Source organism: Colobus angolensis, unplaced genomic scaffold (genome assembly GCF_000951035.1).
Source record: "Colobus angolensis palliatus isolate OR3802 unplaced genomic scaffold, Cang.pa_1.0 Scaffold121, whole genome shotgun sequence".
Taxonomy (NCBI): Eukaryota; Metazoa; Chordata; class Mammalia; order Primates; family Cercopithecidae; genus Colobus; species Colobus angolensis.
Window position 1 is genome coordinate 6,375,689 of NW_012113253.1, and position 22,816 is coordinate 6,398,504.

At 42.8% G+C, this 22,816-nt stretch overlaps 1 protein-coding gene across 2 annotated transcripts in view; it reads right to left on the minus strand.

Annotated features, from left to right (window-relative positions):
• Nucleotides 1-22,816, minus strand: part of GRHL2 (grainyhead-like 2 (Drosophila)) — a 192,637-nt gene that overhangs the window by 12,962 nt on the left and 156,859 nt on the right. For both annotated transcript variants that reach the window (XM_011931471.1, XM_011931464.1), the window contains 3 exons: nt 22,076-22,107; nt 12,249-12,343; nt 6,995-7,080 (listed from right to left, as the gene is read on the minus strand). In XM_011931471.1, the coding sequence (XP_011786861.1) occupies nt 6,995-7,080; nt 12,249-12,343; nt 22,076-22,107 (213 nt within the window). The remainder of the gene's footprint in view (nt 1-6,994; nt 7,081-12,248; nt 12,344-22,075; nt 22,108-22,816) is intronic.

The window sequence follows — 22,816 nt, forward strand, 5'->3', positions numbered from 1 at the left end:
TGTATGTGTATATATGTGTGTGTGTGTGTGTGTGTGTGTGTGTGTGTGTGTGTGTGTTAGACACATAAAATACACTGACAGACACACACGCAGACACATGGACACACACACATGGTATATACTCATTTATAATTTCTGTGTGTTACTCTAAGTACCATGTATACACACTCATTTATCCTCACACCAATCCTATATCCCATTTTATTATCCTCATAATATTATCTCATTATTATTCTCATTTCAGAAGTGATGACACTGGAGTGTAGAGAGGTTGAGTAACTTGACCAGCTCAGCTCTCTGACTGCATGGGATCAACAACACACAGACTACTTCTTGCCTAATGGCCTAGTATTGCCTAATCTCTTTTCCTTTAGATGTGGTGAGCTGTGATTGGGAATGTTTATCCTTCCTGTGATAACTTTCCAGTTGTAAATGTCTCCCTAATTGGGCTTAAAATTGCTTGAGGACTTAAGTTGGCTCTATCAATTTGTGGAGCTATCAGCCCTTTGGAAACCACCCCTTCTGGACCTCAGTTTCTACATCTGTAAGGTAGTGATGATGCTATTTACCTGTCATGTTCATGGGGATATTGTAAGAATCCAATGAAGCAGGGCATGTGAATATCATGCCACCCACAGCACTCAGTCTAGAGGTATACATACAGCAGATACCCAATTCAGTCAACTTATGCTGAAGGCTCTGGGAATACACCACAGAAAAGAAACACAGCCCCTGATCTCATGAACTTGACATTCAACTGGGGAAGAGAGAAACAATAAACATGGAACAAATATAACTATGTCAAGTGGTGATAAGTGTTATGAATGACAGAGAGTGATGAAGATGCTGTTTACGTAGGTGGGCTGGAAAGGCCCATCTGATAAAGCAACATGTGAGCAGCGGCCTGGAGGAAGTGAGCCTTGTCCATATGGAGGAAGGGCATTTCTGGCAGAAGGAACAGCAAGTGCAAAGGCCCTGAGGTATGAGTGGCCCTGCTGGCCTTGGGGATTAGCCAGAAGGTAGTGGCCAGAGATGCTTTATTTGCAAGATTACTAGGTAAAAATCATTAGAAAGGCAGAAAAAAAAGAATTAGAAACTCATCTCACTACCACCATCACCACCACCAACTTCTTTGTCTTTAAAAAGCAGTTTAAAACCTAATTATAACAATAAAGAAGCCAAATTGAATCATCAAAGTTATATGGATGGCTTGATTGATGTAATACTAAACAAGCAAATGAAAAGAAAAATAGTCTATATTCTACAAATGATACCAAGTATGGGAATATTCAGTAACATCTGGCTGATAGATAACTTTTTTTCTTGTTCTATCTGGGTGTATAGATCTGTATAGATAATGATTTTCTGGCACGTGAAATGAGGGTCTGGGGGTTTAGGACTACTGAATAAGAAGAATAATATAGAAAAGTGACTGAACTTGGCATAGATTAAACCATAATTACATTCCTCTTTGTTGTAGTCAAGAGTTCTTTCCAAAACAGTAAGAGGTCAAGGGTAGTACAAACAAAACAAAACACGGTAGGCATTTTTCACATGTTGCAAGGAAGGAAACCAAATATTCAAAAATGGACATACTCAAGACTGCAGTCATGATTTGAATCAAGTCAGTCAAGTTCCCCAGTCTACCCTCTCCTCTCATGCTGCTGCACTTGCACTTAATGGCAGTGTCCTGACCTCACTCTTACATGGAGACTTCTTTTTCTTTTTCTTTTTTTAGGTGGAGTTTCGCTCTTGTTGCCCAGGTTGGAGTACAGTGGCGCGATCTCGGCTTACTGCAACCTCTGCCTCCCAGGTTCAAGTGATTCTCCTGCCTCAGCTTCCCGAGTCGCTGGCATTACAGGCATGTGCCACCACACCTGGATAATTTTGTATTTTTAGTAGAGATGGGGTTTCTCCATATTGTCCAGGCTGGTCTCAAACTCCTGACCTCAGGTGATCCACCTGCCTCAGCCTCCCAAAGTGTTGGGATTACAGGCGTGAGCCACCGCGCCTGGCCTGGAGACTTCCTTAATGAAGGCAAACTCAAAAATATTATTTCAAGGAAGAACATAATGTCTGCTGAGTGTAAGAACAGCCCAATTTTTTAAATAACAGAACTCCATCCTATCAAGTGGCTTAAATTACAGACTCCAGGAAACCCATGTAGGCTGTAGGAACACTGTCACCATCGCCAAACTGTTCAACAAATCTGCCTGATGTGACACCTTCTGACTCAACCCTAAGTTCCTTGGAAGGAGGGTGGCAACACTATTCTATCAAGATGACAAATCCACATTTCACCACCAATTGCCAAAAAAAAATTTTTTTGGCTCTTTATTCTCCAGTTCAGACTTTCTTCTACACTTAAATAATGCCTGGCTAAGGATAGGGAGTTGGGTGTTCAACAGGAGCAATAAGAGCAGGTTCTCCAATGGAAAGCAATTCAAATATCCCTAATGTGGAAATAGCTGCATCATCAACATCATTGCCATCATCTACTCAGCTAATATCTACTGAATATGTGTGTTAAACTCATTGAATGCTGTTGATGACTTCATTTTATAGATAAGGAAGTTGAGGCACAATCAACCTTTCAATAATTAGTTCAGGAAGAGAGCAAAACAATGTGAATATTGATATGAAGCAGGTGTTTCTATTTCCAAAACAATTGCAAGACTCACACAAGGCATACTTTTACATTTGGAGTTGTGAATTCTGCTGGCCCTGGAAGACTATGAGTTCCTTTCTCAACAGAGAGCATTTGGTCTTCCCAAGCCCTTGATGAAGGTGATAGCCTAGACCCAGGCCAATTCCTAAAATCCGCTGGGATGGGGTTATGAAATAAGAGTCTGTAGGGCCATGTCTTGGTTTAAAACTATCTTTGCAGAATGTGCTACCAAAAGAGTGTCATAAGGTGACTTATTACCATCCTAAGAGAATACTGCATGTAGGACCTTAGGGCAGAATCAGACTCTAATACCAGTTCCCAGCCAAGGTACACACCAGCTAGTGGCTCTCACATTAATGTGCTTCAATTCAACCAGGAAGCTTGTTACCTGTGCTAATTCCTAGGCCTACCCCTATAGAATCTGATTCTGAAGATCATGGGTGGGGTTCTGGGATGGCATCTTTGTTTTTGTTTTTGTTTTTGTTTTGAGACAGAGTCACTCTATCACCCAGTCTGGGGTGTGGTGGTACAATCTCAGCTCATTGCAAACTCCGCCTCCCGTGTTCAAGTGATTGACTTGCCTCTTAAGTAGCTGGGACTACAGCGCATGCCAACACACTCAGCTAATTTTTTTGGTAGAGACAGGGTTTCACCACGTTGGCCAAGCTGGTCTTGAGTTCCTCACACTAATGAGTAGGGAACTATGTTTGTGTTTATGGGAAGCCATTTTCAACCAGTGACAGAGTTCAAAGTGATGGCCTCAGGTCAAGCATAATATCTCTTGATTAATCACATTTTCTTAAAAGTTAAGGTTTTTTCCTTTTCTACTCACTGAGCAATTTTTCTGTCTATGTAACTTTCCGCTGTTAAAAACTATAAGCTCCCTCACAATGATATTATTTTGAAATTAAAAGTCAAAACAAAACATGGAGGCCAGGGTCACGTTGCCTTCTTGTCTTGAGACTTTGTTTAATGTGGGGCTTTGGACTGTGGGGCATAAAGATCATTTCTTGGGAGCAGCTTTGTGCCTCTGGGCTCAGGAGAGAGGACCTCCCCACATGACTTCAGAGTTTCAGATGCAGATACCTGCACCATTTCCATAGCCCCGTGCCTCCTCTGAAATTTCAAATTTGTGGTATATTACATAAGGGAATCATGAGCAAAAATAACATTCTGCCTTTTGGACAGTAGGAAAGGAGTACTTGAGAAATCCAAAATCTGAGGATTTCTACCGAAACAATGATTCAGTAACAAAGGCTAATTTAACTGTGGACTTGGTATATACCAGGGGCCAGGCAGAGTTTCAGATCTCTGTTGTCTCATTTAATCCTCATAACAATCCCACGAGGGAGGTAGTATTATCATTTCCATTTTAACAATGAAGAAGAGGTTAAGAAACTTGTCCAGCTAGCAAGAGGCACAGTCAGAAATTGAACACAGGTTTTCTGAGGCCAAGCCCATATGCTGACCCCTAAGCTATACTATCTGTATAGTACATGTGTTTGTTTTATTTTACACACACACACACATTACCAGTATACATTTGTATATATCAATATAGATATACAATGTCATATTGTATATGTTTATATTATACACATGCATATTACCAATATATGAATGTGCACTGGTAAGTGTCACTATAGTAAAGTGTCATGCATTAGTAAGGTCCTGGTCTAAAGAGAACCCACACCCTGAAAGGAAACCCTGTCTTACCCCACCCAGGTCCCAAATAAACTTAGGGTAAAACTACAGTGAGTGGGAGCCACTGTTCTTGAAAATTCTACCACCTCATTTCACAGCATGCTTACGCCCTCCCTTACACAGAGCCTGCTGTCCTTCATGGCTGCCCCCAGGTTGTTGGGGCTGCTTTGTCATTCCAGACTGCATCACCCAAGGATCCTGGAGGAACTTCTCTTGCACAGCTTTCCCATTTGCATAACTTAGGAAGCAAGGAGATAGCTTGTGTTGGTGCTTCAATGAAACCTTTTCTTTTTAGACATAAAGGGGAGATGAAATAAGAATTGCCCTAAGAAATCTGACCAGAGCTAGCCTAGGGAACCTGACTTCTCTGTGGCTTACAGGGTCAAAGGATACATCCCCACCCCTCACCCTGTACCTTCAGCTAACCAAAGTGAGGCAGGTGTAATGAGCTCCCACTAAAAGGGATCAACAGCCAGATGCTGCTGTGGCGGGCAGGGTAGGCAGAGGTTGCTGAACTACTGTTTAGATGGGAGTGAAGGTGACATTGAGTTCAACTGTGATCCAGTCCAACTCCATCTACAGAACACTTATAGAACTGGTCAGATGCCATGGAAGGTGAAGAAAAGACACCAAGGAAAAAGGAAGGTTCGGAGTGTAATGAATCAATTCAGAAATGGTTTAAATCAGAGGTTCTCACACCTAGCTCATCTCAGAATATCCTCAGGAGCTCGTTAAAAATAAAAGTTCCTGATCCCCACTTCCTCCCTTCCCTGATCTACCTGCAATTCAAAAGTATCAGAATCTCTAGAGTTGAAGTCAGAGAATATGCATTTAAGCAACTGCTTCTGTGGTTTTCAAATACCACTGTCCCAGTTAAGTCAGTTTTGGTAATATGGTCTTAAAGGCTAGACTGGAGTATGAGATTATCCAAAGTTGTCCAGAGAGGTCTGAATATTTTGTGAGCTTCCAGCTTAGTCTATCTTCTAGCAATCTTAGACTCATTTTTAAAATCTTGGTTTATTTCAAGAGATACAGATCATATCTTTGTGGCATTGATTTCTGTTTTTGTTTTTCCTTAATGTGAAGCAGATCCAGTAACAACAAACTCCATCCTATGAAAAAATCCTGTGGAACAAAAAAGATGACCTAACCCTCCATCAGTATGTTTCTTAGACAGAGGTCCTTAGTGTTCTGCTTGGAATTGCCTCGGGACTTGTTAACAACAGATCACGGAGGGTAGCGCGATGACATCGATAACGTTCCTACACAGTTTTTAAAACTTTCTGGTGAGCAATGAATACTAGATAGACAGATAAATAGATATCACAATTCACCATTTTAACCATTTTAAAGTGTATAATTCAGTGCTGTTTAGTAGATTCACAATATTGTACAACTATCACCTCTATCTAATTCCACAACATTTTCATCCCTCCCAAAGAAAACCCATTAAGCAGATGCTCCACCTCCTACCCCCATCCCCTGGCAACCACTAACCGGCCTTTCGTCTCTATGGATTTGCTTATTCTGAATATGTTCTATAAATTGAATCATACCACATGTGGCTTTTTGAATCTGGCTGAGCAATTCCATGCCTTGGAACATACCCAAAAGAATTGGAAACAAGTATTCAAACCAAACTTGTCCATGAATGCTCATAGTAGCAGTATTCACAATAGTCAAAAGGTAGAAAAATTCCAATGTTCATCAACTGATAAATGGAAATACAAAATGTGGTATATTTACACAATGGAATATTATTTAATCATAAAAAGTGTGAAGTCCTGATTTATACTACAACACAAAAGAAGCTCAAAAAAGAGTATCCCAAATGAAAGAAATGGTATGATTCCACTTCTAGGAACTATCCCATATAGTTTAACATTTGGCTTCATAAGCCAAGATGCTTCTCCAATGTAGCAGTTTCCCGAACCAACCAATAATGTTGAACTGTGTTCCTGGCTCTATCACTATAAAAAAACAAATCTTCTACAATACGGTTGTATGGGGCAGTGGTGGGGGGTCGGGATGGGGTGGGAGTGGAGGCAGTTAGAGAGTGTATTCAAAGTAGAGTTCTATTGAGGTTATATTCAGGTGAATAACATATAAACAAAATGTAAAATAACTTCTTGTGAGCCCAAGTTGGGTAATACTAGACAAGACCATGGGTAGGAAGGAAAAGTCTTACTGCAAATCACTATAATTCTGCATCATTTTTTTTTTCTTAACTAAGAGATCATATTTTTATTTTGGACTACACCATCACGGTCAGCGAGACACTTGTTAATTATTTTTGTTTTGTATATATTTGGGAGTTAATCATATCTAATTTGGTTTCATACCAAGAGACAAGTGAGAACTCAGTTTCACCTTCCTCCACAGCATCTAACTGTGATTAGCCTTAAACTGACAGGGAATTGGCAGTTTGTCCATTTCCTTCTCCTCAAGATGCTAATAAGCCTTGAGAGTAGTGAGATCAATGCCTCCACAAACCTCAGGTTTTTCTTGTTCTGTAGAAAGCTCATTCTGAAGCCATCTCAGTGGCTGCACGTTAGTACATGGATTCCAGAGGAGAGGGAACACAGCAGGTTTCCTGGAGGCTGAAAGGAGCGTATGGCTTACCGCTTCCATCAGGCCCTTCACTGTGGGAGACTTCAACATCAGCGCGTCGAACACATCGTCAGTCTCCTTCCGCACGTACAAGAGCACTGGAAGAGAAGGCAAGAGAGCCACGTGACCGGGGGGCTGCACCATTTCACAGCTGCTCCAGGGAACTGCTTCCTGTCCCACAGGTGTTGGAGTCTGGCACCTCCTGCGAAGCCTCAGACCCCTGGTCTAGATAACATTCAACAAGGGTGACTGAGACATCTCCATCAACAACCTGTGGCTAGGGACTGTGAAGGAGTGATTCGATGAGATGAACTGACAACCTGGCCATAAGATGCTTTGACACAAATGTTCCCATTGGAATTTCTCCAGAGGGGTACATGACATCTCTTTCTGCAACCTCTTTCCTCTGTGTTATTTGTTCCTTTGACGAATATTACTGAATGCCCACCTGGGCCCATAGGTTGTGTGCGCTAGGAGTTGGGATTGTAGCAGTGTTAGTTAAATCATAGCTCCTGTCCTTAAGGAGATTGCAGTCCATTTAGAGAAGCAGGTGTTCCTCAAATACGCAGACAACTAGACACAGGGTTATGGAGGAAAACGACAGGAAACAGTCCTTATAGGGGCCTGACCATGACCTGGAAGGGTTGGGGGAAGCTCCTTTAAGGTTCCCTTGAAGGAGAGATCCAGCCTGTGAATTGCGTGTGCCTCAATGCAGGCAAGTGACAAGGTGGGGGCAGTGGGGAGAAAGGGAGAAGAGGGAGAGCAAACTCCAGGCAGATAACCAGCATGTGCACAGGCCTGGGAGGGAGACAGGACACTGTCCGAGCAAGGGGAGGAAGAGGAATAGGATGTGGAGTCCCACGGGGCTGGGTTTGACCCCAGAGTGCAACCCCTGCTGTGGGCCCTGGTCATTTAAACTCTCCAAGCCTTGGTCTTCTCTGTGAAACAGCGATAATAATATCTGCCTTGCAGGGCTACTGTGAGGGTTAAATGAAATAAAAGCCATGTGGTACGCTTAGCCCAGGGCCTGCACACAGCAAGCACCGTCTTCGATCAGTGGGGGAAGGAGTCGTCATGGTTCTACTGCCCTCAGTGAAGTGGAGTACAGCTTTTCTATTTATTTCTCTGAAAATAATATTCTGAATTTGAGAATGTAGAGAGTATGAGATAGTAGGGAGGTCTCGGCTATCTTTAAAGATGTGCATACTGAGGCAGAGAGAGGCTGAGACACTCGCCCCAGGGGCCCACAGATGTGACAACTGCTGGCTGATGTTCCTTCTGCCAGCCTTGCCCTTTCTGCCTGTCCCCATCCTTACAGCAGTTGTGTTGCAGCTCAGCTCCCAGAATAAACCTGGAACTGTCATTCAGAGGCCACCGTCATCCCCACTGAGTGGTCTCCCTCCTCCCAGGGAAGTGGCCTCTGATTCTTACTTCAGAGGGAAGGAAGAGGGTTAAGGCTGAAGCCCTACTGCCATCCAGGAAAAATGCAGAGGTCAAAAAACCCTGCCAATTCTGGGTACCAGCGACACTCAGATACCAACAGAGCTATCAACCAGAAGAACAAAGTTGAAGCTAGAAAACGAAATTAGCTCTCATCCAAACTCCCACTTCCTACCCCTCCTCCCAATCCCGGGGGGACTTCATTAAAGCTGGTCGCTTCACAAAGGCCAAGTCTACACAGGTGCATGCGGCTTCTGCCTGCATTTCCTTTCTGTAGCCAGTGGATGTTCAGTTAGTGTATGAAGAAAAGAAAAAAAAAAGAAGAAGAAAATAATGAACAAGTATTGCCAAATTCTCTTCTCTTTACCAAATATAAAAGTAAAACACCAATTAAATAGATAGAATGTGTCTCCAAAGATTTCCAAATTTCGTTCTTTGGAAGGAATATTTTATAGCCTTCATTTCAGCTAAAATAATCGAATGACCTAGTGGCTATTATAAGAGGACTCAATGTTATCAGCACAAGGAAAAATAATTAGAATACAGGACCTTAGTTACATCCAGATAAGGAAAATTAAAGTCAAGGAAAAAAGCCATTGGTTACTGCTGCAGATAAACAGTCTATAATTCTCTCTGCAGCCCCCAACAGGAAAAAAAAAAGTAATTTCCAGCAGGCTGACCCCCAAAGTATATTCTTTTTCTTTGAGACAGTCTTGCTGTCACCCAGGCTGGGGTGCAGTGGCATGATCTCGACTCACAGCAACTTCTGCCTTCCAGGTTCAAGTGATTCTCATGCCTCAGCCTCCTAAGTAGCTGGGATTACAGGTGTGTGCCACCATACCTGACTAAGTTTTTGTATTTTTAGTAGAGAGCGGTTTTACCACGTTGGCCAGGCTGGTCTCAAACTCCTGGCCTCAAGTGATCCACCCGTCTCAGCCTCCCAAAGTGCTGGGATTACAGGCATGAGCCACCAAGCCTGGTCCCCCAAACCATATTCTATTATGAGTACTGCTTCCACTGGATTTACAAATCTCTTCTTTTGAAATCGTGGTCTTTGAAATGATATGGCTGCTTTTCTTGCTTCAGGTGTGGCTGGAAAGTGTTAAAGGGAGCATTGTGCCGTGTTAATGGGCCTCCGAGAGGCACCAGGGAGGGCAGCTCCACCATTCCCCTGCTGGGCCTGTTGACAGCAACTCCCGAGGTGTGCTGGGCTCACAGTCCACCCCCACAGCTTTCCCAGGGAGCCAGCTTTCATTACTCTGTGTCTGTGGCAGAGCAACTGAAATAATCACTCTGCTGATAATCGCAAGAACAACCATCATGCATCCCAGACATTGCGCAGCCAAAGGCAGGCGGCCACACGGGCAGCCCCCAAGGGACTCCCACCCAGCCACCTTGACAAATGGCCACAAAGGCAAAAACCAATAATCATGGCGTTGGTAATAATTAGGCTCATTCTCTCTCTTGGAGAACTTCTAACAAATAAACAACAGGCAAAGTCACTGAGCCTCATTCCCCTACTTGTCAAAGACCAGCTCAGTGGATGCTCCAAGCAAGGGGCCCAGTAACCCCACTGACCTTTTCCAAAGAAAAGTCACTCCTGGGGAAAGTGCCCTTTATTGCTGGAAGGTTACAGCGCCCTCATGTGTCTATGATTCAGATGTTTCAAAAGCCACAGCTCAATACAATTTCTAGTGGCAATTTTTGTGCTGGTTTCACAATCTCAAAATAATCTGAAAAACAATCTTTGGATTAACCTCCAAACACTCTGTATGAAGGCTAGCCATAATTAACTTCACCTGTGTGATTCTGTGATTCCTGATGTCCATGTTACTGCCCTGACTCTATAGAAAAGGCATCCAAGAATGAAGTTCAAATGTACTGGAATATTTGATGGTGAGTCTGTGAAATCAGAAATATTTTTAAAGGTTTGGCTGGGCATGGTGGGTAACACCTGTAATCCCAGCACTTTGGAAGGCTGAGGTGGGCAGATCACTTGAGCTCAGGAGTTCAAGACCAGCCTGGACAACATAGTGAAACCTCATCTCTATCAAAAAATTAGCTAGGCATGGTGTCATGTGCCTGCGGTCCCAGCTACTCAGGAGGCTGAGGTGGGATGATCGCCTGAGCATGGCAGGCGGAGGCTGCAGTGAGCTGAAATCACACCACTGCCCTCCAGCCTGGGTGACAATGAGACTCTGTCTCAAAAAAATAAATTTGTTTTAAAGAAATTTTTGTAAAGGTTTAAATGTTTCTAATGTAGCATTTATGCTGTTTCCACTCTGAAGCACTAATTACTTATCCACAGTTATGATAATATCACTTAACTAGTTACTAATAATAAAAACTAACAGTTACAACACTGAACACAGAGTGCTGCCTATGTGGGAGGTGCCTGCCTGAAGCATCTCCCAGGTATTAACTCCTCAGTCCTCACACAGCTCTATGAGGACGGCACTCCTGCCATCTCCTTTTTACAGATGAGGACACCGAGGAGCAGAAGTGTGAGGAACCTCTCCAAGGTCACACAACCGTGAGTGGCTGTGGCAGGCTACAGAGGGGTTCTCTTGACCACAGTGCAAATCCCATTACAACAAACAGGAAAAAAATGAAATTTCTCAGTAACAAAGTACTTAAGCCTATGCAGATGTTGGGCATATTTAACATGGAGAACTGACTCATTAAAAGTCTGCACAGCACTTCGGGAGGCCAAGGCGGGCAGATCACAAGGTGAAGAGATCCTGGCCAACATGGTGAAACCCCGTCTCTACTAAATACACAAAAATTAGCTGGGCGTGATGGCGCGTACCTGTAGTCCCAGCTACGTGGGAGACTGAGGCAGGAGAATCGCTTGAACCCAAGAGGTGGAGGTTGCAGTGAGCCAAGAGCACACCACTGCACCCTAGCCTGGCAACAGAGCAAGACTTTGTCAAAAACAAAAAAATCTGTACTGCTGGTAGAGTTAGGCAGGAGGATAGCTTGAGTTCACGAGTTTGAGACCTGGGCAACATATTTAGACCTCATCTCTACAAAACATTAGACAAATTAGCCAGACATGGTGGCACACGCCAGTAGTCCCAGCTGCTCAGGAGGCTGAGGTGGGAGGATAGCTGAAAGCCAGCAGGTCGACGCTGCAGTGAGCTGTGATTGTGCTACTGCACTACCTCCTGGGTGACAGAGCAAGACCCTGTCTAAAAAAAAAAAAAAAAAATCCAATACTGGTAGGTCTTGGGTCTCTACAAGCCTCCTCAGTGTTGGCTGCACCAGGATACTGGGGGAAATGTGCACCCACACACTTTCCTCTTACTCCAAGGAAGGGCATGGAATCATATATGGTATTGACATGTTGGGCAAGACATGGGCACAGTCAAGCTTTGTTTCTTACCCTCTTGGTGAAGCAGAATAAGACCCTTGACTGGGAGAAAATGAGTAAGTGGTGATGCCACAGAAACCTAAGGCTCATTTATTTGGGTGAGATGAATTGTTTGCATGTATCAAATAAGGCTCAATCGCTAGTTCTTATGAGGTGTGACTGTCACACCCACACAGCAAGAGTTTCATTCTTAACCTTGTACCCCGCTGCTGGATAAGTCTGTTTATTCCAAGGCAAAGGAAAGAACTAGCACCCAGGAATAACAAATGTTTCCTTAAGGTGTTGAAAGGACAGAGTTTAAAACAAAGGAGAAGACTGTGGACTTCCTGTGTGAAGAGAAAGTCACGAGGCTGGCACAGAGCCATGGGGGCCTGGGCAAGAGGGCCGCAAACTCTTCTTGGGAGAGACACCCCGCATCCCTTCTGTGAGGGCATGCCCCAGGAGGAGAGATACCTCGCTTTGTCCCTTCTTCTTTCATCTGCTTTGAAGGCACTGGACCAAACTCCTCTTCCATGGGCCTGAACATCCGTTTAACAAGGACACTGCCGCTAGAAAAGATAAACAGAAATCCTTAAGTAAAACCAGCAAGGTGTCAAAACACACATTCATGTACGTGTCAGTTTCTATCTTTTCCTTTGCTTATACCATCCCTATACTCTGTAACTGGATCCACTCACCAACCTCCCTCTTCCCCTTGCAGGTCCCAAGCAATCTCTGTCTGAAGCAGCACACACACCACTATCTTTAGGGCACGGACCTAACATGTGTTTCCCACTGCGGAATATGGATCCACAAAGGTGAGACTTCAAAAGTGGGTTTTCCCCACTCCGTCCTACACCTATCCCTTCTTTCTGCTCAAGATCGGGGCTGGGGGGAAGTAAATCCTTGGCGTCCGTATGGTGTTCAAGTCACATCAGCCCCTCCCAACCGGCTGAGGCCTGGGTGGCCTGCCCCCTTTTGCCAGCCCCCTTGGGAGGAACAGCAGAGACCTCTGGAAATGCTGTCAGCCTGACATGAGTTCTGTGATGTGGCTTTCCTGCCTTTCTGCATTCTACCTCTCCATCTGGCTGCAGCAGATGAGACTGCAGTGGTGGAAGTTCCTTAGACACCCAGACCTCGGCTGCCCAGGCCTTTGCTCTTTCTCAGGAGAGGTTTGCAGTCCCCTTTCCCAGAAGCCTGTGGTGCTGAGGCCTTGCATGTCCCCAGCTCGGCGGTTCTGATGTTTCTGCATTTCCTCCCACAGTCCCTGTCCGTTCCGGGTATCCTAAGCAAGGGGAGGATTTTTTTTTTTTTTTTTCCTGAGAGAGAAACAGAAACTGAGAGGATAGAAGTCATTGATACTGAGAAAATGTCCCTGAATGGAATCTGTTTTTCAAACCTTCAAGGGAACAGATGCAGGTTTTTAGAAATTTTTAGTGTCTCTGAAGATTCCTGGGGCCCGGTGCTGATCGCAATCCCAAAAGACACAATCCCAGATGCCATGATCCTGAATGTTGAAATCCCAAAAATATGACGTGAGGGATTTTAGACTTCAGGGCTTCTGATCTTTTGAGATTTCAACATTCAGGATTAAGGCCCAAGCTTCCAGGGGCCAGGCACGTGAAACAACACCAGATGGGTAGCTCCGCACAACTGTTAAGACAGGAACTCTGAGACCACATGACCTTGGTTTAAATCCCCACCTTACAATTTGCTATAGGAGCCTGGACCGGTTCCTCAACTTTCTTGGGCCTCAGTCTCCTTATCTTTAAAAGGAGGCTGTTAAGAAAATTGAATAAATCCCCATGTGTAAAGCACTCAAGGCTCCCTGATACATAGTAAGCGCTCTTCAAGTGTTAGATGAAGATGATGATGATGATGATGATGATTATGACAACAAGTTGGAGAGGTTAGAGGAAGAGAGACCTTGAGAAGAGTAAACAAGGCAGACAGTTTGAAAGATGTTAGAGTTTCCATTTGCCATCAGATAGCAGACATCCCAAACAGCCACTATGGTCACCTGAAGGACTAATATTGGTAAAGTTCCCTGCATGGGAGATTGACAGTATTATCAGTCCCAAGCTTTCAAGATCATGCAAAACCTTCAACTCTCCATCAGCATTATTGTTATTATGAAGTTATGTATCAATTCTCAAGTGAAGTTAATGGTAGGGTCTAGTGGTAAAAAGAGGACATGGTATATGACTGGGCATGGTGGCTCACGCCTATAATCCCAGCACTGTGGGAGGCTGAGGTGGGAGGATCACTTGAGGTTGGGAGGTCAAGACCAGCCTGGTCAACATGGTGAAACCCTGTCTGTACTAAAAATACAAAATTTAGCTGGAGGTGGTAGCGCACGCCTATAATCCCAGCTACTCTGGAGGCTGAAGCAGGAGAATTGCTAGAACTCGGGAGGCAGAGATTTCAGTGAGCCGAGATCTCACCAGCCTGGGTGATACAGCAAGACTCTGTCTCAAAAAAAAAAAAAAAAAAAAAAGCAGCACATGGTACAAAACTGTGAACAGTTCCCAGAGTATTTCTGTTAACAGTTTAAGTTATTAAACCAATGCTGCCTTAATTTACCTTCTCATACTAGCCGGTCTAAAAGGTATATCTGTCCTTCAAAGTCCTTGATAAGATTTCAGATGTTACAAAGCACATTTCTCCTCTGTCACTGAAGTTTTACGAGCACCCTGTGAGTCAGGCGAGGCAAGGACTAATTTTATCCCATTTCAGTGATGACAAGAGGTGCAGTGCGTTCAGTGTCAAATGCAGGGCAATGCAACTGATATGTGAAATAGGCTGTTCAGAGAAGCACGTTTGAGGAAGCGACCTCATGATAAGGCTATTCAATAACCCTGAGATAATGAGGAAGGGTATGAGAAATGCTCTTCAGTGTCAGCATCCTCTTCATTTATTTCCTAGTAAGTCAAACTATAGAAACAACTAGAGAAAAAATATAAAACCCAGATCCCAGCTGAAGGTGGTAACTTATTAAAGCTTTTAGGGCAGTGTTCCTTCCGCCTTCCTCTCACTACCTTGTCATAAAAGCAGGTCATGTTACTCTGTTCGTCTTGGAACTGAAGTGACCATGGCCTCAGGGCTAGAAGATTTAAAAACCCATTCACAGCAGTCAGTGACCAGTAGGTTAATAATGGGTAAATAGCCTGAAATATCACCAGACACTCCATCATGCTGTGTGAGGGTTCCTAACCTAGTGACTTTCTTTTTCACCAAGCAAGATTTATTTATATTTTTCCAGTTCTGCTGACTTTTGATAGCACCCTGTTCTGAACCATGACCAACTCTGCCATTAAAATAACATCTTGGATAAACCACATTTCTTCTGGGAGTTCAAAAACGCTTTTTCACACTTTCAAATCTGTAAACTCAGTAGGAGTGAATAAGTTTGTGTGGCTCAAATTCAACTGTTTCATTTATTTTCAAAGCAAGGCAAGAAAAGAAGGGCAGCTATGACTGCCCCATTTGACAGATGAAGAAAGCAAATTTCAGGTCTCCTGATGCCCAGTCCAATTGCAGCCCGCCCTCTGTAGCTGTGGGTTCCACATCCATAGCTTATAGCTTCAACCAACCACAATAAAAAAATTCAGAAAAAAATTGCATCTATACTGGACATGTACAGACTTTTTTCCTTATCATTAGTCCCAAAACAATATAGTGTATCAATTACTTACACAGAATTTGCGTAGGATTAGGTATTATAAATAATCTAGAGATGATTTAAGGGAGGACGTGTGTCAGTTATATGCAAATACCATGCCATTTTATACCAGAGACTCTTCTTCAGTCTGTGAATTTTGGTATCCGTGGGAGGTCCTGAGGCCAATCTTCCACAAATACTGAGGGATACATGTACCACAGAAGGACCAGAGAGCAAGAAAAAGGTGCTTTCTCTGACATCAATTTCCACCTCCCTGGCACAATATGGTGTTATTATGTAGAATGATTCTAGGCTCAACAGCACATTCAGCCATTACCTTGTAGGATCAAGTCAGGAAAAGCAAGTCCCTGAGGTGTAAAGGTAGTGTTAAGTTTCATCAGAAAAGCAGTGGGAAGGTGTCAGGTCTGAACCATGGATCTCTGGCCATACTTGTAAAAGGCAATGTTGCAGCCTACCTGCCAGGGTCAACTTCACTAGGCATTGTTTGCCTACTGAGGAGGTGCCCAAGAAGAGGAAAGAATGGGGTTGCAGGCACCACGGAGACGTAGTTTGCCTATTTCTCAACTCTGCTTGTGGCCTATGTATGCTGTTACCATGAATGCCCTACCTAAATGGAAGTCCCTTGCCCATGTTATCCTCAGAAAAGAAGTCATCTTATATTCAAAGCTGCACAAAGTCTTTTGCATTACGAAGTAGGGTCTGAAACCATTTATTTTCAACAAATTACTCTTTGGGGAAGAACTTAGCCCAAAATGATTTCAATCAATGCTGGTTTAGGATGTTTAATAGAAATCATTTGAGAGAATCAGTAAAAAACCAAAAACAAACAAAAAACACACAACATACATTTAGTAACTATTACTGAATTATGAGCTCAAAATTGCAAGTCATAAAAAACTAGGTCAGTAGGCCCCAGAGGAATCATTTTCAAAGGTAATACAAATATTTCTGTTTCCTGCTAAAATGTTATAGCTTGTGGCAGACCAGTGTTCCAGCCAAGAAGACTTGAAAAACTGTTGAAAAAAAATTTTTTAATCTTATTGAGAGTATTGGAGAGCTGCTGATGAGGCAGCTGGAACCTGAGGAGCTGAAATCTACTGCAGAGAGGTGAGCTGATCATCAGTGACAACTTCTCTCAAAGCACTTGCCAGTTCTTGGTAGGGTGTAGAAGATGAGGCTCAGACCTAAGGGCAAGGATGCTTTCATAGCTTTCAGCAATCTCATAGTGTTTGAGAAACAAAAATTGGGGTTTAGGATTACAAAGGTACCCAAAATTTATTGTCAAACTTCCAGAGAGAAGGGAGGTACAGAGAAGTAAGCCAGACACTCTGTAGTATTCCAGTGAAGGCATTTGCCGAGTTCTTAAGCTGCACAGAACAAGAGAATAAGTTATGCAAAAAGCCCTTGAAAAATCATTGAAGAGGTTTTGGCAGTCTCATCACCCTAAGGAGTCAAAAATCAGGTTATCAGGCCTCATCAAAGAAAAAGACCCAAAGTAAGTCCCTCATAACTACAACCTACAGTGAGCCAGAAGTAGTTTGAGGCTCACAACTCAGGTTTGGGTCAGCTCTGTCCCTGACTCAGTTATAGTGATCTGCACCCACTGAGGCAGCACAACCTTCATAAGAAAGAAATATGGTCATATACAATCTCCATAATTTGTATATACATTGTCTACCATTAAATCAATATTTATCAAGCAGACTAATAAACAGGACCAAAAGAAAAACAGACAGTAGAAACAGACCCACATATAACATTTATATCAGTTATTTGAGGTCAAAAATAACTTCAGTGATGAGAAAGGACCTAATGTTGAAGATGAATTGTGAAGAATTTCAGTAAGTGTATTTCACAAAATGTGATAGATATTTCTAAACTATACAATATGTTTTTCTTTAAATGTATGTGTAATTAAATTAGCAAAAGGTAGTATCAGTAAATCATTGACTCTTTTGGCTATATCTATAAAGGTTTAGCTATTTAGACTGGCCTCAAAACTTTATGTTTTCATCTTCTCCTTGAGAAATTGGGGACATTGCCCAATATTTTTAATCACTTTATATTCAGGTATATTTGGTAATGCATACCTCCTACGTTTCATGGTTTGCTTGGCATCCCTGGCAACTTTATCAAAGAAAAGCACTTGATTCTCTGGAAAATCATTCCTTTAAGAGAAATAGGGCAGGACTCTAGAAGAATTTTATTTTGTAATCCCATAAAAACTGATGATAAACACAGAGTGATGAGTTTTTAGATTTAACATTATATTGATTAAATACACTCACTGTTGATTGGTTAATAATCTCTAACTCCCCAAAAAGGCAATAAATTCTAGCCAAAATATTTGATTCCATGGAAGATGAGCAGGATCTTGGTCTCCTATTCCCAACAACGCTATGATCAAGCTCGTGGTTTAGTCTGGCAGTGTCTACAGGACCTCCCTCCTGCAGGCAAGGCAGGGCCCTCTGCTGCAGACACTCAGAGCCTCATGAGTGAAGTCACTTCAGAAGCCAACTCTCAGAATGGTGTGAGACCAACCTGGGGGGTGGCCTGCCCAACGTTTACCTTCTTCTGGCTCTTGTTTTGCTAAAGTCTCAACCATTGATGAGATTATACATGGTGGTTCCAAGGGAGATAATGGTATGTGGTGTGCCTTTAGGAAGCACGGGAGAAAATAAATTCTTGGAGAGAGTAGCGGTCTCAGCATCCCAAGCAGCCTGGAAATGGTAAGATCTTGAAGAGAAACCACTGACCTCTGAACACACGATCACCCAATCTTACCAAGGATCCTAGTGCCCCAAATGCAGTGTAGAAGCCACAAAGCTGCTTGACTTGAAGGGGTCTTGCTGCAGGCTGGAAAAAGAAAACCTCTGCAGGACCCACTAAGGACAGAGGATCAGGGCAAGAGGGGTTTCCAAGAAACCAGTGGCCAGATGTAGATGAAGACCAGATCTCCAAAAATAATGGAAATAGAATTTATCATCATGCATGCTATTTGCATATCAACTTGCATATTATTTCGGGGGGTTTAAAGCCTGCCCTTCTTTCTCCATAAGAGACATCCATAAATTCCACATTAAAGGACTATTCTCTACGGAAAAAATATTTGTTTAGCTTCTTCTTTCTTTTCATTTCTATCTTCCTCTCTTCCATTTCTCAATTAAGTATCATTTTTTTCATGGTTGGAATAGGAATCTTAACAATAACAATAGCTATGACTTAAAAAAAATCAAATTCCATGTGTCAGGACATTCTATACATTAATGCTTATAATAACGCTAGCAGGTGGGTATTATTATCCTGCTATTTTAAGATGAGAAAAATGAGACTCTAAAAGATTGTTATTTTAAGTTAAGAACTTCTAAGATCAAAACCAGATTCAAATTTTGGCTGACTAACATGATATTTTTTAAACCCCCAAGTGATTTGATTGTGCAACAAGAGACCTGGTGTTGAGAACTGCTGTCCAAAAGACTCTATTTCTAACTGCCATATTCCCTGCCTACCAGACTGGAAATGCAGAGAAGTCAACACATCTGCATGACTGCATGACTGTGGGGTTACCAGGATAGGGGCTCTTGTGTGTTATATCCTCAGTCTGGTCATTGTGTGAGTGATGATTTTAAGCACTCATTTGCATACTTCAACATGAATATGAGCACTAATTAATGTATTAATCAATGTGGCAGGGAGAGGAAAGAACGTGGCCAACGAGCAGTCCTGATGGAAGTTGTACAAATACCAGTGAAGCCGGTACTCCTTAAGGTTAGGTGAACACTTACGGTGGCCTCAGATCTGCTCCCCTCTGCTAGACACACTCATCTGGGCTTGTCACAGTCTAGGTCCTACACTCCAAGGAATGAACCAAGGGTGTGCCTTTGTCAAGGCCGGAAAGCTATCTCAGCGAGGGCCTGTCTCTTGATGCCTACTTTGTAACCACAGTTCGAGAATTAAGAGGATTAGACAGTAGAGCATCATGGCTAAAAGCCAGTGATGGGAAATACAGCAAGACCCAGGTGTAAATCCTGCCTCTATCACTTACCAGCTGTGTGTCTTTGAACAAGTCTCCTAATCTCTTGAAGCCTCAGTGTCCTCATTATAAAATGGGAGTCATGGGAAGTCTGGGAGAATTCAATGAGATCATGCATAAAGCACTTAGCAGAGTGCCTAGCCAAGGTATCCAGTCATGTTAATTATTACTTTTACACATCACTACAGCCACACAACTACCATGTCTTAACACTCAGGCTCCAACACTATTCATGTCACTCATTCAAACTCTAGTGAGATGTGTAAGAGCAAAAGATGCAGGCCTTGGGCCTCATGTTTGTACAATAACACAGGGTGAGCCAAGACAGAGAAGCCAAACCAATGAAGTTACAAGTAGGTCGATGGCCATCTAACTGCAGTCAGCTTGCAAGGAAGGACAGTTTGAGGTGAGACAGATTTACAACTGAGGCCTGCACATCAAGGAGCATTCAGGATCTCAGACCCTTCTCACTCATAATACTAAGTTTTCCTATGAGAACAATAGCATGTTACTGTTGGATGGAATCTTCGAGATCTTATGCAAGATCCTCAATGTCAAATTAAGGAAACCAAAGCCCAGAGATCAAGGAGCTGGCCCAAGGCTTTACATTAGTAAGCGGTAGCCCAGGAATGGAACTTAGGCTTCCTGAGCTCCGAGTCAATGTTGTTTCTGTGACTCCACATTGTGCCTCATTGAACATGGGAATTACTGATTAGAATTGACAGTGCTAGTCATTTCTGTTCATTCTAACCACTGGGAATATATTATGTATGTGCCAAGATAGAAAGAACAGTCTAATTAGGTATTTAGAAAATTTAGAACTCAGAATTTAGAGGTTAAGTGCTGGATGAGGTTCTGTTCCTCATCAGCTAAGGAATCATTTGACTCCTTTGAGATTTTCTGTCTTTTAGGATAGAAGGTGGCAAACTTTTTCTGCAAAGGGGCAGGCAATATTTAGACTTTGCAGGCCATATGGTCTCTGTTGTAACTACTCAACTGTGCTGCTGTAGCAGCAAAGACGCCACAGACAATACATAAATGAATTGACACAGCTGTTTCCAGGAGCACTTTACTTAAGAACACTGGGATTTTATTTAATTTTCCTGTCACACAATATTTTTCTTCTTTTAAATTCTTTTCAACCATTGGAAAAAAAGTAAAAACCATTTGCAGTTTGCAGACTATACTAAAACAGGCAGTGGGCCTGATTTGGTCCTCTGGCTATAGTTTGCCAACCTCTGCTCTAGGAATAAACTCAGCAATATCTGCTCCATTTTGCCAACTGTGAAATGTTTTCCAAGTAAATATATTAATTATATAAGAATAGGGAAGCCCTGGTTTGACTGTAGCTTGAAGAAAAAAGATCTAAAGATTTTAGTGACACATATGTAATGCAACCAAGAACATAAAGTAGCTATTGAAAATGAATGTAGCTCTAGGTTACTTTAAGTATAAAATAGCATCCAGGTCCTAAGAAGAAATCTCCCAATATAATCTGCAACTCACATGGTTCAGAACATATATTTATTCTGACCCAGCCAATTTTAAGGAGACTACTAACAAATTTAGTAGTATGCCTTGGAGGGAAATTAAGATGTTGAGAAGTAAAACTATATTTTACCAAGAACAGTTGTAGGGAGGAAGGGGGTGTTTGAATGATGAGGGAAGATGAGACTTATCCAGAGAGCAGAGCTAAGACCAACGGTAGAAGTCAAAAGAAGGTAGGCATCAGCTCAACAGACAAAAGAACTCCCTAAGAGCTGGAATGGTCCAATAATGTGATGAGCTATCTCACACACATGAACTCTCCATCACTGGGAATTTTCAAGTAGAAAATGGCTGACTGCTTGTCAAGTAGGTGGTATAGCTGTTACCATCATCTACAAGGGGAGGCCAGCTAAATGACCTTAAGCTTTCCTTTTGGCCCTAAAATTCTGAGTCTACACACTGAATTAATGGAGAGAAAGCAATCTGAAGATCTGGCTGCTCCTAAAAGCCTGCAGGACCACATTCAGGATGTGGAGACATTGGGCGTCTCTGTGACTGTCTCTTATCTATAATTGAAAAGGCTCTCAGTCCAATTGATATTCAAACCAGCCTCACTACTGGCCTGCTGGGCTAACTTCTTCTCAGGGAGAGAGATTTGAGGGTTGTGTGTGCATCCCAGACAGTACCGGAAGTAGGGTAGGCTGTCATCTTTGACTCTTGCCTCAGGCTCATCTTGATCTTGTGTTGGGGCCAAGCAATAGGTAAGAAGGACTACCAAGAAGATTTCACCAACTGGATTATTGATGAAAGGATGGAATGGAAGGGATGGGTCCCTTAGAAAAACAGCTAGTTATTCAAAGGGGTGGGTCATAGGGAGGAAGCAGGTGGGGAAAGAATCCTGGAAGTAGGAAGTTATTCATTCCTCCAGCCCCCAGCCTCCCTCCCAGATGGTCCCCAGAATCAAGCGTGTCTCAGCTCTGAGTCCTGAGGTGAGAGGAGGGTTTCACTTCCTGCCTAGGGTTATCCAGTGCTGGAAGAGCCATTACCACTGACATGCGCTGACTTGGAGCGTTGAAATGAAAGAACCGAGTGTCTTACCCTTCTCGTTCATCATCCGCATTGTAATACACCTGTGGAACAAAACAATAGGCTTACTATAGGTCAGAGACAAGAAATGGAAAAAATATTACCTAATGTACAGAATTTCCTAAGGCATAAACTGTCTCTTAAAAAGGCAAAAGACTAACCTGTTTAATGATGGGGTGTGTGTGTGTGTGTGTGTGTGTGTGTGTGTGTGTGTGTGTATTTCTAAGGAAATGCATATTTAACCTCCTTATAATCTCCATGGGGTTAATTCCTAGATTTTAATAAAATAAAATTGGAAATCTGATTATTTCTAGCTAAAGTCAGTCGGATTAGATTAACTATGGCATTAAGCCAAATCTTACTCTTGACATTAAGGAGCTATTTTGGTGGGATCTAAAATCCATTGTTTACAAAGGCTCTGGTTTTGCAGGGTGGGTCTTTTCCTGCCCTCTGTGTAGCACAGTGTCTGGAATCAGCTTGCCTGTGGACCAAATGGGGGATGTAGAGTGGGGTAAGAGGGCAGTGTGACAGTTAAGTAGGCCTATCTACTTACTCCCCAAAGGGGCTCAGGGTATCTTGGCATCCTGCAACCGCAGAAATTTAGGAGTCAACAGTCTTCAGGCCAGGAAAGGTCATTTAGCTCTGGAAGGTGTTTCTGGCCAGAAGGAAGATCTCCAAAGACAGACTTTAGGTAGTTGGCATGGCAGAAGGCAGAATCAGATTAAAGAAATTATGAAGCATCCTTATTATTTT